The sequence below is a fragment of the Nannobrachium achirus genome (assembly GCF_963921795.1).
Source record: "Nannobrachium achirus genome assembly, chromosome: 11".
NCBI classification, from domain to species: domain Eukaryota; kingdom Metazoa; phylum Chordata; class Actinopteri; order Myctophiformes; family Myctophidae; genus Nannobrachium; species Nannobrachium achirus.
In genome coordinates this window covers 63379325-63399150 of record NC_137820.1, presented here as the reverse complement: position 1 = coordinate 63399150, position 19826 = coordinate 63379325, and the positions used below count along the sequence as shown (strand labels likewise).

Below are 19826 nucleotides of genomic sequence, written 5' to 3'. Positions count from 1 at the left end.
TGCGACCCGTTGAGCTTGTAGATCGGCCATGTAGTGGAGTAGAACTAGAAGTAAAAGTACTCCAGTAAAGTAAAAGTACCTCAAAATTGTAATTGTGAGTAAATTTACTTAGTTACATTACATCACTGGTCAGCCGACTTGCAGAAACTATAGCGACTAGCGCCGGTTTTATTTTTAGTCCTCGCGCTCCGTTCGTGTGCTCTGTTAAGCCTGTATATTTTTGGAGGGATAAAAATAAACTGCCACAAGGTATTTATAAACATAGTCGTGTGGATTATGGAGGAAGTTGAACGCTGCTGCTGTACGAGGCTACTCCACTGTTGAGAATGTCTTTGTCCGTGTGAGAGACGGCCTGAGCTTGTCACAATTACATCATGAAACATGTGGTACGCAGCCCAGAGCGGCAGGCGGTTCTTGCTTCTCCGCCGTTTTAAAACTCATGCACAGACGGCGGAGGAAACCATGCAAGGCACCAACCTGCTCAGCAAATAGGGGTTCAGTGTCTTGCTCAAGGACACTTCGACACTAACTCTGGGGGAGCCTGGGGTTGAACCGGGAACCCTCCATTCCCCAAGCTGCCGCACTACTGTACCTCCTGAGCCATTGCCGCTAACTGAAATGTGGATTCAGTTAATCCACATTTCAGTTATTCCACCATCTTTCAAATGCTCCTGGATTAGGGTGCTGAACATAAAATTTATATTTACTGCTTTGCGCTCATATACGGTCTAGAACCTGCGTACTGTAGCCTCGGAAACCCAGGCTTATTTTGGCGATCAGATGAAAAATAAAGCCTGGGCAAGCCCCCTATATAACTGTGCTGGTTCATGACATTTTAAGTAGGGCCAAAGTGTGACGTGATGTGATGGACAGACGGAGTGACTGACTGACAGACAGCCGGTAGAGGTTTTCATAGTAACTTGCGACCTGACGGTCACAATCGCATGATTTGTGTAGTTAATCTTATAAATGATATCCTCTCTGGTGTCTGGTGTACATAAACAAAGACACACCCTGTATTTATCATACACACACACACACCATTTCTCTCTACAATGGTACAGAGGCTTGTCAAAGTATGTGAGACGTCATTCAGAGGTTCTGGGGGGACGTGCACCTTCCTAAAGTCGTCTGTCGGTGCCGCCGAGATATTTCGACCTCCCTAACTCATTTTGGGGTTCCGCGGTGTTTCCTCATTCATTCAGCCCAGCTTAAATGTATTTTGACTGCAGTTTGGAAGAGACAACTTCCAATGAGTTTCCCAGCACGGATACGTAACACTCTACACTGTCAGCTCCCTCTCGGCTCTCGCTGGCCGTGCTGCGTGCTGACAGAACCGTCGAGGGCCAGAAATGGCACACATATTCTAAAGTCGCTGTGATTGGTTGAGAATGGCCATATAAGCGAATCCCAAACAAGATTGTCCTCAACATCCCTCCCCCCAATTGTCCAATTGCTGGTTTAGATCAAATGTATTTACTGTAAATACCATTTATTTTGTATTTTATTTTATGACATTTTTTATATATATTTTCTGCATAGTAATGTGTTTTATTTGTCTGTCATTCAATGCTATACAAGTTAAAAAAGGACCCCAATTGAAACAAACCAAAGGCTTTCTTGTGGTGTTTGTCTTTTAGTTGACCAGTGAACTGTACTGTCACGTACCTCTCCTATGTAAACCTCTAATAAAGTCTTCAATCAATCAATCAATCAATCAATCAGAGGATCAGGAAGTCGGCAGACTTTAGGGAGTTTAACTATGGATGATTCAAAGGGTCAAAAAAGGCGTGTTTGCGCAAATGCGGTAAAAATATTAACGCCTTTAATTTGGTCTTGCGTTAATGCGCCAATGACGCGTCAATTTGGGCAGCACTACAAACAAACCTTTGAAGCTTTGTACATTTGGGTCCAGTCCCACTATAATGAAATGTGCAAAATTGGGAAACCAGATTGAAAGTGGTAAAATATGCTAAAAACAATACATAGAAAGAAATTCTATCATTAAATTCCAGATGTATGTGTAATGGTCATCTCATATGAAAGAATATGAATATGGTATATCGTCCAGCTCTGGTCTGTAGTACTGGTCTGCTCTCAATCTGAAACCTGTGACTCAGCCCTCTTATGGACTCAGAAGAATGGCTACATACTGTACCTGCTAGTCTTTTGAGACTGCATACAAGCCAAGGTTACTAAACAATTGGGTTGTGGGAGCCCAGACCTCACTGTAAGGTCGTTCTTGACAGTGGGTTTGTCACGTGCCAGCTGTACTGTTGTTCAGCTAGTACCTGACCTTCCAGAATCATAAGGCTAATAAACTGAACATCCTCCACATCGCCCCTTATGATAATATTAGACACGGACTAGATCTGGCTTGAGGGGTGCTTCCTATTTGATTGTGGGCATCAGCCCGTGTTTGTATCAGGAAATGTTGTAAAAGTGAACGGAGGGAGTTATGATATGAGACCAAATCTTTTGAGTCAGGTCATTATGTATTCAGAAAAATGGAGGGAAGCTCTGACAGAGAAAGTGTCTGGTTGGGACTAGGAATACAACAATTATAGCTTTTGATGGTGTGATCGTAGTTTCATGATTTATATATAAATGTATTCCACAACACTAGTATGGACATACAATCACATGAACATTTGAAAATTAGATTTTATTGTATTCTCCCCAGAAATGATATTATATTATTTAAAATTGTTCTATTGTATTATATTGATCAACAAGGGGGAAATATTACTACTGTGGGTAAAATCTTAAATCTATTTCACACACACTGCCAGATGATCATGAAGTTGGAGTATTGGAGTTCTTGATTCATCTAGCTGTGACCTTTTTAGCAATCGTCCTGAAAACCTCCTGAACATCACAATGTAACGTAGCATGGTCAAACAAAGGGCCCCATTGAACACAATGTTGCTAACATACAAAAAAGGTGGTTCTAATGAAAAGGGGCAACCTCACCATAAGAATCTTAATGGTATTCTTGTACTTCTTGTGATGTCATTGTATGTCTTTAAATGTCATGATGAGTTGAATACATTGGACTACAATGGAAACAAGTCCTCAAGGCTTTTTGTGTTATGCTTTTAGCGAATAATCATACCACTGTACTATTTGCTGTTACTAAAGAATTCAATCAATCAAAAACCAGAGGCAAACTTGGTAGAGTGAAGTACAACTTAGGAATCAGGATGAAAAGACCTAGTACATACAGTAGAGTAGTAAATAATTCTGTGAGGGGGGGGGGGGGGGTGCTACAACATATATATATTGTATATTTATGTATAAAATGGTGTTTCATATGTTTAAACATATATTCACGCTTTTATAAAAAAAAAAGGTGGGCCTACAGTACATCGAGTAGGTAGGGCTGTCGCGATTAGGAATTTCTGGAGACGATTAATTGTCATACAAAATAATCGTGATTGACGAATATTTGTCTATTTTTCCCCCTTCATTATATGTATACCACTGTGATAGTATGAGCTTTGATAATCCACATACTGTAATGAAGAAAAAGAGCAATTTAATTGCTTTTTGAACATCAAGAAAGACTAAAATGTTAGGGAGGGACTAGTGGAAAAGAGATCAACCCAGTTGTGCTCGGGGGTTGCACTCTGAAAAAAAGCTGATCTACAAGCTCAGAACACGTCGCGTTGACAGGCTAGACCAGCTGCTGTTGGACTGTCCGCTGCCGTTTTATTTCCCAGTTCGCCATATTGTTGTGGGCGGCGGTGGATCTGTAGATTTGTTGTATTAGCAGCACGTCTGACTGGCACCTTTTTAAGGCAAAGTGTACAGATGGCTTCCTCCACGTTACTGGGCTCTCCGGTCCTTTATCGTTGCGATTAAAACCGCACGTACCACAGCGGTGGTAATTTGGGTACAAAACAATTGTGTTCTGATTAGTAGTTGTAGCTAGCCTGACACTCAGCCTGAATTGACATTTCGTTTCACTCCATTATTCAGTCTGAGCTCGCTTCCCCCCAGGGCGATTGCAGGGATGGGCGTTGCCAAAAAAAGGCAATCTTCAGTGATTGGTTCAGTGTGGCTGGCTAGTAGCTAGCCTGTTGCTTGCTAGTGCTACTTGCTAACCAAAGAAACAGTCAGAATAGGAGCACTACGAACTAGTAATCAAACACAACATAACATGCCTGCTACTGGTGTTTCATAGCGAGATCGATACGATCGCATTTTACCGCAATTTACCGCATTTTACCGCGATGCGCGGTACGGTACGGCGGCGGCGCTGGTGTACTTGGAAACACACATGAGTTCTGGGAAACCCCCACCCACGCTGATCACAAGACGCTGATTCACGATGCTGATTCGCCGTACAGATTTTCAACCGAGGCAGGCCTCTTCAATGAGAGCGATGCTAGACCTGAATCGCCAAAACAAAATTTTTAAAGGGGTTCAGGGTCTGGAACTAGGCTAAGTTGTAGCCATTATCTGAATCTTTGAATCAATACTCAGGTGATGCTCATATCCCTGCTATCTTAATGAACAAATGCAGCACTTATAATGCGCCTTAATATCATACCCAAAGCCCACGTGAATGCGCCTGCGGGAGTTGGGACTCGTCTCCTTCTCTCCAGAGTGCCTGCCTCTCTCTACAGGCTACTGTATAGTTTGTCGAAATGCTGTGTTGTGCACTGAAACTCAGAGGTGCCACGGCTCGCGGTAAATTGTTATTTTTGGTGCGACACAAGATACGTTATCAACATACATTGAATATGAGCATGATTATAGCCCTGGGACTCACTACATTGAAACCCTAACAACATCACTGAATACCCAATTGTTACTCTATACCAGCCGACAGCCATGTGTCCTCCCGTCTCTGCCTAGAGAGACAAAGCCTGAACTGCAGGCAGGCAGGCACGCATGCATAAGCACACACCTGTGCTCACATTTTGGGTGCGTTCGGAAATAGGCATCGGGTGTGTGTTCAGTGCAGTGGTGGGCGGTGACTAGTAGAGTGCATTCAGTGTGGCTTATTTACGAACGACCAGTTAAGGGGCAGCGGTGAGCTTTATCAGAAGGAAAACTTTCTGAAAAGCAGCAGTTGCTAACATAACGTTGCTATTGAAAGGTAATTTAATTCATAACATTGGCCTACCTGCTGTTAGTTCACACGTTGATGCTTGTGTAACAATAAACCCCCAAAGGACCTATCGAGCCGCAGATGGTGCATTTTGTTATCAATTCCTCCATTGTTCACAGCTGAGAAGCGCTCGAGACACTGCAACCACAATCAAAACACTGCACTGACACACCACACCGTCAAACCCCATCTTCTGAGTAGGGTTGGTGAGTGCGTGCACTCAGCACGCACTCACAGTGCGCCGCGCACTGGATTTCCGAACGATAACGCACCAAGTGCACCGAATAAACGAACGACAACATGGCACACCAGTGCGTTGAGTGCGCATTTCCGAACGCACACATAGAGCGAGCTGTCAGCTCACAAAATCACACAAGAGAATTATTTGCACTCGCACAAATGCTGCCAGTTATATTTTGAGGTCGCACGGATTAGATTTCGATCATCTGCGACCAAAATGCTTGCAACGTCGAGCCCTGCCTGTTAAAACACTTTTGTGTGCTGGGGTGGCTTTATGGCAGCAGATAGCTTTAGGAAAGAAGCTGAGCAGGTGACTGTATTGACAGTTGACACCGATATCCTTTTATTCTCCTTGGTGGTGACACCCTTGCATTGTCCCTGCAAATGTCACTAAGAACTAAACCCTAGGCCCTCTCTGCCCTCAAAATATTACCTGGCCTGTGTGTACTAGCCTAGGGTTGGAGGCGGTAACCGCCGTACCGCCGTACCGCCGTACCGCGGTATACCGACGTCTACCGCGGTGTCATTGTGCTTACCGCGGTAAAAAGACAAAAAAAAAGTCTATTTTTTATTGGAAAACAAGCGAGTTTTAAAACGGGGGAGAAGCGAGGACCGCATGCGCTCCATGCCGCTCTGCTCTGGGCCGTGTACCACACGTTGGAAGCCACATACGTCACTCACTCAGACACAGACCTGCACAGAGTGCACAGGGCAGGAGAGTACGGAGCACAACTCTATGACGGAGCAGCATAAACTTTCTCTGTTATCCACTCGACACAAGGATGTTAATACATACCTTGTGTTGTGGCATATCTTTTTTTATTCATACGGATTACTGGCGGAGCGCGGGCCGCGTGGACTAAAACCGAAAATGAAACTATTTTACTTTTTCCACCGCGTCGCACGTCGGCGATTTTATAACCTTTTCTGTCAAGTCTTGTAACTAAAACCTGTATATAGCAGCACTCAATCACTGCGATTTGAGAGTTGAGACGTGACGTGAGTTTACAGAATCACTGTACACGATCTGACTACCCTTCCTCTTCTGGTTTTTTCACACAGCTGTTTGTGTCTGAAAAGCCCAAGTAGCTAGCCTACGTTACTATGGTAACCCGACAGTGCAGATCTAAAAGCTCAGAACGCGTCGCGGATGCGATGTGTTGTGAGCTTGTAGATCTGCTCCTTTGAAAGCCAGACCCGCTGTGCTGTACGGAGAAGTATAACTCGGGCAGTCAGGCTGTGTCGCCTCGTCTCCACTGTGGAGAGGCGACTTTTGGGAAGATGATTGCAATATTTTGGCTTATCGCCGAACCTTAATTAATAGATACGGGGGTGCGGTAATTACCGCAGTACCGGCGGTAAATGGGAAGACGGTAATCGCGGTAACAAAATGTCCATACCGCCCCAGGCCTATACTAGCCAGAATACTGATCTGTAATAACCAGTATGTTGTTTTCTACCAATTGTAATCAAATGGAATAGTGACCTTTGTTCTACACAGCAACTTTAGTATATGATTTTAGAAAAGGTTTTTGTCAATTTGTACATGCAAAATACACAGCTTTACAGAAAATGGCTGAGGAAGAAGAAAGTTTGTTTTGGAATTTAGCTGTGGTTTGGCTGGTTGCAGACTCAATATTCTGTCTACTCATGCATGTTTCTTACTACTGTACCTCTCTAATAATGTTTTTCCCCCCTCTCCTTTTCTGTTGTTTTTCCTGTCTCCTCTGTCTTGGGTTCTGTTCAGGAGTGGAAGGTGACCAGGCTAACGTTTGAGTACGACCCAGAGCCTTATGGGAAGGAGAGGGATGGAGCCATCATTAAGATGGCCAATGAGTTCGGAGTGGAGACCATGGTCAGGAACTGTCACACTCTCTACAACCTGGACAGGTTTGGCATATTTACACACACAGTCGCACGCACGCACGCACGCACACACACACACACACACACACTTTGAGATCACTTTGATATCTATTTCGTATCAGGAAATCAAATTTAAGCTTTAGTCTGGATCATATCTTCCAAAACCAAAACAGAAATAATAACCAACATTGGGCCTTTTTCTTTTTTTTCACATTTGCAATGACCTCTTGACAACAGCGTATTCAACCAAATAATGAGGTCCTGACATTTTCTCAAAGCGTAACTCAAAATAACATTTCCATCATCCGTGATCAATCTAGAAAAACTATTGCGGGCATTACTGGCATTACACAACCATTAAGTTTAGCTTTGTATGACGCTCATTTAGAGAGACTGGCCTGGATCATCAGCATGAGCGAGGAAGATCATTAACATCACAGAGAGGGACACTCTGTTTCCCAAACAGTGGGTCGGGACCCATTTGTGGGCCAAATCCAAATTTATTTTCCTACATTAAAAAAGTATATACTGTATATATTTCATGTATTTTAAAATAATCAAACAAACAAATCTTTAAGAAATTCGAATAAAAAATAATAATTAAGATGAAGTTAAAATAGCCGATCTACAAGCTCAGAATGTGGCGTGAAGTGACGTGTTGTGCACTTGTAGATCTGCTATTTTCACTAGTTAGGGTCCCGGGCAAACGTCTAATCTCTCTTTTGGGTCTCGAGCTGAAAAGTTTGGGAACCACTGACGTCCTGACGCCACTCCCACTACCCCTGGTCACACATTGGAATCCCCCAGGCAAATCTTAGATCGCGTCAAGTAAGAACTTTTTTCCAAAAATAAACAAACCATTTTGTACCTGATTTTGTCAGGTAACGTCTATATTTGGAGAAAAAATCAAACCCAAGTTTGAAGTGAGCGGTGGTGCATGTGTGTGTGTGTGTGTGTGTGTGTGTGTGTGTGTGTGTGTGTGTGTGTGTGTGTGTGTGTGTGTGTGTGTGTGTGTGTGTGTGTGTGTGTGTGTGTGTGTGTGTGTGTGTGTGTGTGTGTGTGTGTACACGCACACACGTTCTTCTCCTCTCTCCAAAACAAAACATGTGTGTGCGTGTGTGTGTGCGTGCGTGTGTGTGTGTGTGTGTGTGTGTGAGAGAGAGAGAGTGTGAGCCATATTTGCTCACTCAGGCCACCACTGGCATTGCAGTTGATGCTCAGGGCAGGCTAGACTCAACAGCACCTCTCTGGTCAAACAGAGGTACTCAGGCTACATACACCTCAGGCTACATACAGACAGACAGACACACATACACGGATACACACACGGCCACGCTATGGAGACGGTGTGACCACCGCTCAAAAATAATCTTATAATCATTGGATAAATTAGTATCCTACTTTTCCACCATTGGTTGTAGCGTCATATCCATATGAGCAAAATCGCAGAGGTGATTTGTTTATTCCTGGAACACAGTTTTTTATTACGTGATCTAAGATTTGTCTATGGGAATTCCAATACAAAAGATTACACTGTGACGCAGGGAGATGGTGCCCTTTAGCGGCAGTGATGTCAGACTTTGCTGTTTTATAGTGAGAATGGGAGAAATTACTTCAAAGCAGAAAGCCTGCAACAGTGCAACACTCCAGATTAAATAAGTCTTTAAGGTGCACGGCTCGATAATAACATGAAAGTGAGGAAATAGCACACAATGAATGACCTTTTCACATGGTTAATTTACCTCTCGTGGGTCAGATAAAACATACAATGTGCTCTATAGTGGCACAGTATGAGCCAGTAGGCAGTAGTATGGTTCATGTGTTATTTTGACACTTGCTTTGGTAATGTAAACCAAACGTTTTCTCATGCCAATAAAGCTCCATTGAATTCACCCTTTGTTAGCATTCTGGTTGGTCCCTGACTGACCAACCAGCAGGCTCTATCTGCCTTGTCCCGCCCTAGTTCTGCCTTTTTTTATGTTGAATTTGCTAAAACATACATTTTGGAGAAATAAAAACACCTTAAAACATGCTGAGTGACTATACTGCCACTGAGCAGCTCCATTTTTCTGAAACCTTGTTTAGAATTGAATACCCAGAATAACAATACGAAGCAACTGAATTAAAATGCCTGGTAGTGGATGGAGTGTCCCACGAGTGTCCGACCAAGACACGGCAACCAATCGGTGTGAAGAGGGGCGGGACAACGGGCGGGACTTGACAAAGGGTGAATTGAATTGTGTTATGGTTCTACTCGTTATTGGTCCAAGCACACAAAGCAGCTCTTCAATACATCCAGGCTCTCACTCAGTTGCACTCCTTGTTCTTCTATGGGCATTGTTGTAATGTAGCACATCTGTGAGGGATTGTTGGCCGTGGGAAAGGGTTTAATCACCCCTCATGGAAGGTGGTTACGCAGTAGGCACTCGTCGCCTAGTATTATTCCATCCCAGCCTGTTGTTTAGGAACTCGGGCGGGCACACCCTGAAGATCTGTGCGTCCTGGTCTGACCGACCACAGGCCATCTCGGGACACAGTAGCCTGAGTTATACTTGGTAGCAGATCTACAAGCTCACAAGGTGTCACAGCGTGACATGTTGTGAGCGTGTAGATCTGCTATTTTTGGTGCATAACACCCGCAAGCATACACATATAACAGTGATGGCAATGTCAGCATCTCCCACAAGTTGATGCACGTTGATGCTGTGCCTCCAATTCCTGTTATTCGAACTTCCTCTGATGAGGTGCTTGGCATGCACATGTGTGCAGTGTGCAACCTGATAAAATGCATCATTATGTGTAAAAGTGCAAGGCCAAATGAGGACATGTGCCTCTAAAGTCAGAGAATCATTATGTAGGGTTCTGGGATGCTGTAGTGGTCTAACGAGATTAACAATGTACCTGACAACAATGTACCTGATAAGTCCAAAGCAAAAACTTGTTTGGTGGGTAACCTCTCCTGAACAATACCTGGCATGACTGTGTTCTCTCAGTCCGTGCACCGGAGTCTCTCAATCAATAGTCTCTGGAATAAGTCATTAAGAATACACACCCTGCGATGTATCGGATTACTAGACTGGTGGTTGGTTATGTCACTGAGAACGAGTAACAACCAGATCTAATTGTATAAAAATGGATACCTGACTAAACCAGTGAGGTGGAAAGATGGACATAAATTGGCCTAATTTTACACCTGCTAAGATCCACTCACTGCTGGAGAGTGCAAGAGTTTGGTGCGGCACCCCTGAATGTGAATGCCAAGAAGTTTTAGCTAATTATTTTTTTAATGAGCTACCAGAAGACTTTTGTGTAGATGACAGAGCTTTATTTGTTTGGTACAGCATGACCATACTATCCCAATCCCATATTTTTTAGCCATTTTTGTTTTATTATGACAAGACAATGAAGATAGAGGGGAAAGTGAGGGCAGAGGTGTGAGTGACATCATGCAGTACAGCCCCCCGAGCTGGGATCAAACCTGGGACACCCTAAGTTATGCCACCTGGCACCTGCTTTCCTCTCTTTGAAGTTCAGGAAGCGTTCTTTAGGTTAGAATATACTTTATTGGCAAACAGGATGGCAGCAGCATACAGCGAGCAGCAACAGCATAATGTATACGCTACATAATATACACTAAGCATCAACATACTAAACATGCTTAGAGAATAGGGACTAGGAATATATATGATAGACTAAGCCTAAGCATGAGCATGGTTTTGGCTTGGATTCTGCGTTCGGATCATTTCCCGCAGGCCCATGATTACATGGTGAAATGTAATCCATGCACATCATGATGGGCTTAACCATATCTCTGCGGGAGATGATCCGAGACCCCCCGCGGGGTCTGACGCAGAACCTATAGGTGGAGCTGGGGTGGTATAGCTCAGGGGTAGAGAAACCGTTATTAGAGCGCGAAGGGTTGCCAGTTCGAATCCGGGCTCCCCCTGAGTTAATGTCGAAGAGTCCTTGAGCAAGACTCTGAAGCCCTAATTGCTTCCGGTGAGTAGGTTGGTGCCTTGCATGGTTTCCTCCGCCACCGGTGTATGAATGTGTGTGTGAATGGGTGAATGTAATGCACAATCTAGGTAAAGCGCCTTGGATAAAAGCGCTATATAAATGCACCATTTACCACTTGTGGTGGGGCAGCGGCACGGCAGCAGCTGACGAGTGCCTAGGCAGGCCTCCCTAAGAATTCTGGGAAGGTGACCGGGACACGCAGGTCTCGGTCACGCGAGTGGGCGCACGCCTCACAGAACTCTTCCCAAACTAGTCTCCGTTCCTGCGGTCCTTGGCCAAATTTGTTTTTGTTGGACTATTCTTAATCACATTTTAGACATGCTGACAGTCGATAGCAGAGTTGCTTGTGTGTTGTTTCTTATATGAAACCAGCGCTGCCTTGTGAAGGAGTATAATGCTTCTTTCCACTGAATTCAGACGGCAATGTATGTATGTTAATATACGTGCTTATTAGATGTTCTTGGCTCGATTACCAAGACACTGAACTCAAGTGACTTCTCTTGGAGAAATGAAGCAAGAGTTCCTGCAGTGCATCCAACGGTGACATCAAGTGGTCACCCCTCGCTACTGCAGATCACACTCCCAGACATGTGCACTAAGTGGGTGATGGGATGTGTGTGTGTGTGTGTGTGGGAGTGAGGGAAGGAGCTTAGCTGCTGCGTATGTGAGAGAGTCAGAGAGAGCAAGAGGCAAGATGAGGGCTCAGCTGTTTGTGTTGATGGGAGGGCTGCGTGGGGATGGACATGTGATGCTGTACACTTTACATGCTCTGTGAACCGGCTGGCTGAACTTCACCTGCGATAAAGTGACCAATAGGATACAATCCGTTCCTGCAATGAACCAATAGGGATTCTACAACGACGTACAGATAGTGTGTGTTGTATAAGATGGAAACTATAAATACAGAGAGAGAGCTGATATATTGAGTGTATATTGAATAATATTGTCCATTACATCTCATACCTGCAATACTATTTATTATTTGGGCAACCTCGACTGTATTTCAAATATGCAAAAAAGAAACGACACCATGTAAACAATGATGACATACATTTATATCAGCTTCACCTATTCCACTCAGTCGGAATACTAATTTTTTTATGTAAACCGTTTTCAGATTAGATCTTATTCAATATCTGTAATATCTTAATTCCCATATCCATGAGCGGTGCTCAAAACACTACATTCCTGCTGAAAATGTATTGCATTATTCCTGAAACTTTGTTTATTGATTATTGTTTGCACAGAATAGTAACAATATTAAAGCACTTGTTAGTGACAGTGTCAAACTTGTTGTGCAAAGTGCAATAGAAAGTTATTGCCAATGCCACCCTCACTTGAAATCAATGTTTTGCCCATATTGTATCTTGATTGATTAATTGACAGCTTTATTAATGCAATATCCAATGGGAAGCTAAATTAACTACCACACAAATAAATGACAATAGCCCCTAATATTTATATTCCAGTTAATTTCTATTTCATTTCATTTCTATTACAAAACAATAACACCACTGATGTTGAATCACTTCCAGTCAAAATACTACCACCAGACCAGAGCTGTCTCCTATAATATGGAAGAATGTGATGTGCTCACATACCTGTACCGACAGTACATCTCTATCCGTGTCTGTTCTTACAGGATCATAGAGATGAACAACAACAGCCCCCCGTTAACATTCAAGCGTTTCCAGGCCATTGTGAACAGACTGGAGCTGCCCAGGAGACCTTTGCCTACCATCAGCCAGCAACAGATGGACAGATGTAGAACTCATATAGCTGAGAACCATGACCACCACTACAGTGTACCATCCCTGGAAGAGCTAGGTGAGAGAGCAAACGTCTGCATGTTTATGGCATGGCTCTGCAAGGGACCAGCCATATCAGAGGGTCTGTGTGTGGGGTTGACACGAATGTCTCAGAGGCACTTGCCCGTCGGGCAAGTACAGGTCATGTTCTGCTTGCCCAGAGGTCATGCGAAAAGTAAATCAAATGTTAAAATCCAATCGATAACTGCCGAGTGGCGACAGTCACTTGAAAGTCTTAATGAGCGCAACTGCTACTTGTACAATGTAAGCATCATTTGTTCTTTCATGAATAACCAATAATATGTAATGAAGACTGTTGCTTCCCCATTCAAACGCACTGGCCCATCGGGCAACCTGAAAGCAAACGTTTTATTTACTTGCCACAGGCAGTCAGGCAACCGTTAGTGCCAACCCCCTGTGTGTGTGTGTGTGTGCGTGTGTGTGTGTGTGTGTGTGTCTGTGAGCCTGGAGATAATTTAGCAAACTGCTTTACAGATCAGCGCCAAACCTGACTATGATAATTGACCAGTAAGACGCCTAACGGCGAAAAGCGACCTCGCGCCATCTGTCTTGGCCATATATGGATTCTGTTATGTGGTTCTCCTAACAGGGCATCATCTGGGATACAATCCCTTTTATGGCCATATATGGAGTTCCCTAACAGAATCCCTTTTATGTCCATATATGGAGATCCCTGCTCTATTACTATTTAGTTTAAATTATCAATCTTTCTTACTAGGGTTCAAGATGGAGGGTTTGCCTCCTGCTGTGTGGAAAGGAGGCGAGTCTGAAGCCTTGGACAGACTAAACAAACACCTGGACAGAAAGGTAAAGAAACCACTGTAAACCTCAAAGACAGAGTCGCGTTACATTTTAACCACTTAACCCTTATTTTATGCTTTAACTTTTGAAAAATAGCAGATATACAAGCTCAAAGCGCAACACCGAGTGCCACGCTGCAAGCTTGTAGATCTGCTATTTTTGAAAAATCGTGAAAATGTGTGCAAGTCTTTGAATATCTTTGACCCGACTTCTAAATCCTTCCTCTAAATCAGTGGTTCTCAAACGTTTTCATGTCAATGGACCCCCAGAAGGACTTGTATTTGGCCACGGACCCCCATTTTAAAATATTTCGTTCAAGGGACACCCAAGAGCAAAATTGAAGTTACAAACGTTGGCTTTAAAAATAAAAAAATTTAAAAAATTTGCACACATTTTTCACGACTTTTTCCAAAAATAGCAGATATGCAAGCTCGCAGCGCGGCACTCGGTGCCGTGCTGTGAGCTTGTATATCTGCTATTTTTCAATAGTTAAAGCAGTCAATAATTCTAGGCCTAAATGGGTATAAATCTTGACTTTCAGGTATACTACTGTTAAAGCTACTGTATAAGCTCACTGACATTCTGCTATGTCATCATCTGTATCCTGTCTTTCTGTGTAGGTGTGGGTGGCTAACCTGGAGCACCCACGGATCAACTCGTGTTCCCTGTTTGCCAGTCCTACAGGTCTCAGCCCTTACCTTCGCTTTGGCTGCCTGTCCTGTAGGGTGTTCTACTATAACCTCAGAGAGCTGTATATGAAGGTAACACACACACACGCACGCACACACAGACACACAATGCAGATGACTTTGCATGCTAGTTTACTCATTGTCTGCCGCCTGCCGAGTTTCCCGAGTTAAGGGCTTTGCACACAGGCCCGTTGAGTTTTTTTTTCCGTTTGCTGCATGATAAAAAACATTGGATTTGGTGTGCAAGGCTGTGCGGAATCCACTCTGCGGATCCCAAAAGGAGTCATAAAAGGAGTCAATGAGTTTTTACCGCATGCGACAAGACGCACGAATTGAACTGGGTTCGATCGGGGAAAAAACGCACAGCCGCAGCCACCTGCCGCATGGCAAATTCGGAGACGGTGTGCATGAGGTCATAGAGAATCATTGTTTTCTTTAAAAAAATTAAATCGTAATTTTTTTCCGTGCAAAAAAAAAACACGTCTCTGTGCAAAGCCCTTTATTCCTGTACCGCCACGACCGAGTTTCAACATAATGGCTGCTATCTCATGAATGCCTGAATGGATTTCCAAGCGGATTTTTTTGTTTGAAAGCTGTGAACGGCGTGCACACACGTGGTGCTTGATCTATGCATGGGCGTGCATGATCCGTGCACTCTGAATTACATGGAAGTCTTTGGAGACTTGGGGCATCCTGGCACTTCAAAAGGATTTTTAAAATGCAGCGAATGAGTTAAGGAAACATGTATGTCTTGTCTAGCAATTGTCTTGTTTTAACACAATTAAACTTTCTCCTTCTTTCATCCTTTCTGGTTCTGTCTGTCTTCTCCCTCCCCGCTAGCTTCGTAAGCGCTGCAGTCCGCCGCTGTCCTTATTTGGTCAGTTGTTATGGAGGGAGTTCTTCTACACGGCCGCCACCAACAATCCAAACTTTGATCGGATGGAAGGAAACCCCATCTGTGTCCAGGTGCGTGACATCACTGCTCTGATAGAGTAAAATAACTTTTACACTTGCCTAATCCCATAATTGCTCCTGTTGATTATATTAGTACTTTCATGATAAGAATTGTTGTGGTGGATAGCCCAAGGCACTTGATGGGTTATATCACATAATGTCCTGGGTTTGGATTCATTTGAAGACCTGTGACACATTCCCTGTCTCTATGATTGCTTTCTTTGCTCTTCATATAAATCAAAACCAAATAAATAATAATAATAAATATACAGTAGCTGCAGGCGCCAATCAGCGGTGTCAAACCACAATAAACAAATGATTTCAGACATTTAAGGGCTTGATATAATATGTGCCATAATCTACCAGTCATACGTTTGGAAGATATGGAAGATATTGCTCCAGCCTGCTTGTCGTGTCATGCTGTAGCTCTTATGGTTTCTGAGATCCAGATACTTTTAGTAACCAAACAAATACAATGCCATGCCATATGACATGCCAATGCCATACCACATCACATGCCATAATATAGACAAAATCACATATCACAATATTGTTGACCAAACGCCTCTATCAATATTGTGATGTTATTGTGAGGTTGTCTACTGGTGCTTTCACAAAATCTTTACAGTGAGATTTTGGATAAGTAATCATTACTACCGTAATTCCTTATGATCTAATAAGTGGGTACGTTTCAGAACATTTATTATGTTTACTTTAATGCAGCCTTTAAAGCCAGGAAAAGACAACGCTTTATGATATCCAAAATCCCCAAAGTTATCCATAAACATCTCATATCACAATATCGATAAATTGCCCAGCCCAACACCTGTGGTGCTTGAAGCCCCTGATGAGGATGGTAGATGTTGACAATAATGTCGTCACAGCTCTAAAATCTTGTTATAATAAGCTATAATTCATCTAATGTTTCCCTTCAGATTCCGTGGGACCAGAACCCTGAGGCGTTTGCTAAGTGGGCAGAGGGACGAACCGGGTTCCCCTGGATAGACGCCATCATGACACAGTTGCGCCAGGAGGGCTGGATCCACCACCTGGCGCGACACGCTGTGGCCTGCTTCCTCACCAGGGGGGACCTGTGGATCAGCTGGGAGAGTGGCATGAAGGTGGGGATGAGATGAAGGCTATAGTCCAGGGGTCTTCAACAGGGGGTCCCCAGAGTTACTACAGGGGGTCCGCCAAATCTTTGTGATAGGATAATTATTTTAAATTAACAACTTGAACCCTCGCATCCCCATTCTTTTTTTTTCTTCTTTGATTTTATTTTTTATTTTTTATTTTTAGGATTTGTTTTTGGGGCTTTTATGCCTTTATTTGATAGGATAGTAGACTGACAGGAAATGGGGAGAGAGATGGGGAGTGACACGTGGCAAAGGTCGTCCGGACCGGGAATCGAACCGGCGACGCCAGCAGGCATCATAGCCTATGTGGTATGTGCCTGGACCAGTAGGCCAGCGGGCGCCCCACCGCATCCCTATTCTGAGGAGAACTTTAGACAAAAATAGCAGATCTACAAGCTCTCAACGCCTCGCGCTGCTAGACGTTGAGAGCTTGTAGATCGGCTATTTTTGGCAAATAGGTTTAGCATAGAGGTTAATAAAACGATTTAAGTGGTTTAATGTCTGAAAAAACACATTAACACAAATCTAACATAGACTGACGACAGTGCAAGTCTATGTATCTATGACATCTATGGAAGTTTGCAACACAATGTTATACAATATGTAGAGGGGGTCCCTGCTTCATCTCTCTCTTAGCTAAGGGGTCCTTGGTAGGGCTGTCACGATATGACATTTTACATGACGATTAATTGTCACTCAAATAATTGGCGATTAACGATTTAATTGTGTTTTTGTCGTTGATAATTACATTTTTGTTTGGCTTTTAGGCTTTGAAGTTGTACATGGTAGATATGACACATAACCTAAATATACAAAGAAATTACTGACATATTTGACAACTTACTACCGTATTTTCCGGACTATAAGGCGCACTTAAAAGCCTTTAATTTTCTCAAAAAACTACAGTGCGCCTTATAGTCCAGTGCGCCTTATATATGGATCATTCATTGACATTGACATTCCCTTTAGCACAGCTCCATCTGTTTGATGCATAACGCAACGGTAGCGTCTATTATGTGCGCCTTATAGTCAGGTGTGCCTTATATATGAAAACAGTTTGAAAATAGACCATTCATTGACAGTGCGCCTTATAGTCAGGTGCGCCTTATAGTCCAGAAAATACTGTACTTAAAAAATAACTTTGATAGTGGAAATAGCCGATCTACAAGCTCACAACGCGACGCGTTGTGAGCTTGTAGATCTGCTATTTCCACTATTTCGGACATTTTTCAACATTCACGATTATGACAATTATGACAAAATAATTGCGATAATGTCAAATAATCACGATTAGACGATTACGTAATAATTGTGACAGCCCTAGTCCTTGGTCTGAAAACGTTGAAGACCCCTGCTATAGTCTGTTTTTTGTTTAGTTTAGTTTAGTTTTTTTTGTGTGCAAGTCCTTGAATGCTTTGACCATGTCCTGTAGTTCCTCCATTATAATCTGACTGTGTGTGTTTAATCCAGGTGTTTGAGGAGTTGCTGCTGGATGCAGATTGGAGTGTGAACGCTGGGAGCTGGATGTGGCTGTCTTGCAGTGCCTTCTTCCAACAGTTCTTCCACTGCTACTGTCCCGTTGGCTTTGGGAGGCGCACAGACCCCTCAGGAGACTTCATCAGGTAGAGAGATCTTGTGGCGGCTTTATTATACGTGTTTCCCATTTTATATAGCTTCACACGATCAGATTTATTTACTGTTTATTATGGGATAATCAATGTTATTGAAGAATAATGCAGCACAGAGGTTATGACGAAGTGGAGGGATGTTTTTTTGCTATGTGATTTGCATTGCTCTTCCAGCATGACTTAAGCATGATGCCTTTATACTCTGCATGGCCCTCTTGCAGTTGGGAGGGGAAAAAAATCAACCCCAGTTATAATCACACAGAGCACATGTGCAGGGGTTAAAGTTCTCAGTCCTGGGGACTGATTTCAGTCTTGAGGATTCCATAGGGGATATTTCTGAGATCAGTGCAGATCCTAGCCTGGATCCAGCCTGTTCGCTCCGTTCCACATTTTGTATTGTCGTGATGCGTAGAGACAATACAAAATGTGGAACGGAGCGAACAGGCTGGATCCAGGCTATGCAGATCCATAAAACAATACAAAATAAATAAGGGGGAGGTATAGCGATAGCCACGGCGTGAATGACAAAATCTTCAAAACGCTGCAAACTAAAAAGCAGTTATAATTTCAAGATATGAGTATTTGAATTGGCCAGACTAGCATAGAATACAACAGAACTTCAGCAGATACTTCTATAAAATGAAGCATGGATTGGCACACACTGCACACGCACATTCAGTGAAGGCAGAACTTCAGGGAAACACAACACCCCAAATATTGGTGTGCGCTTCACACGCCATGTTTCAAAAATCACATATTGGGACATGGCCTGAAAATAAATTTCAGTCTTGGGATTCTTCTTGGCTTTAGCCATGGCATGTGACATCATCACATTGGAATGTTTTGTCAAGTATTGTTGTCAAGTTACTTCTGGGGCTTTCTAGACTGCAGATCAGTTGATGTCTGGGCTGTCATATGATCCACTACAGCAGGGGTTTTCAAAGTGGATGACCGGGCACCCTGGGGTGCCGTGAGATAACTTGATACATTTGGAACTTATTTGGACACTTAAAAAAATATTTAGTATCATTTTAAACTTGATGTACAAACATATTTTCGGTCAGTTCTAACTAAAATGGCTATTATCTCAATGTTTTCCTCGCAACATAATCACTAAAATATCGTCACTGTCGGGCAGAAACCTTGTATCTCCATGTTTCAAATGTGTACGTCTTTTGGTAAAGCAAAGCTCTGCTTCATCATACAAGACTGTCAAACAAAACTAGTGAAAACAGCCGATCTACAAGCACAACGCCTCGCGATGCGAGGGGTTGTGTGCTTGTAGATCTGCTGTTTTCACTAGTTTAGTACATTTTATAGATGATAAATACAAAACGAACGGTTTTGGACATACATGGATTTCCACCCGACAACGACGATATGCTATAAATATAAGGTGCTGGGAGTGGAAATTATAATGTAGGGGTGCCTCGGATTAAAAAAAATATTTATGGGGTGCCCTGAGACAAAAAAGTTTGGGAGATCCTGCACTACAGCTCCTAGCACCCTGGGGAGCAGAGAACACACTGGTGACTTACAGCAGGGTT

General features: G+C 43.2%; 1 protein-coding gene across 1 annotated transcript in view; it reads left to right on the top strand.

Moving 5' to 3' along the window:
- The window catches only part of cry2 (cryptochrome circadian regulator 2), a 31685-nt gene that overhangs the window by 3434 nt on the left and 8425 nt on the right, over positions 1-19826 (top strand). Inside the window, exons 3-9 of the mRNA XM_080737351.1 lie at positions 7107-7249; positions 12885-13069; positions 13790-13878; positions 14493-14633; positions 15402-15527; positions 16451-16636; positions 18122-18273. Coding sequence (XP_080593477.1) covers positions 7107-7249; positions 12885-13069; positions 13790-13878; positions 14493-14633; positions 15402-15527; positions 16451-16636; positions 18122-18273 — 1022 coding nt within the window. The remainder of the gene's footprint in view (positions 1-7106; positions 7250-12884; positions 13070-13789; positions 13879-14492; positions 14634-15401; positions 15528-16450; positions 16637-18121; positions 18274-19826) is intronic.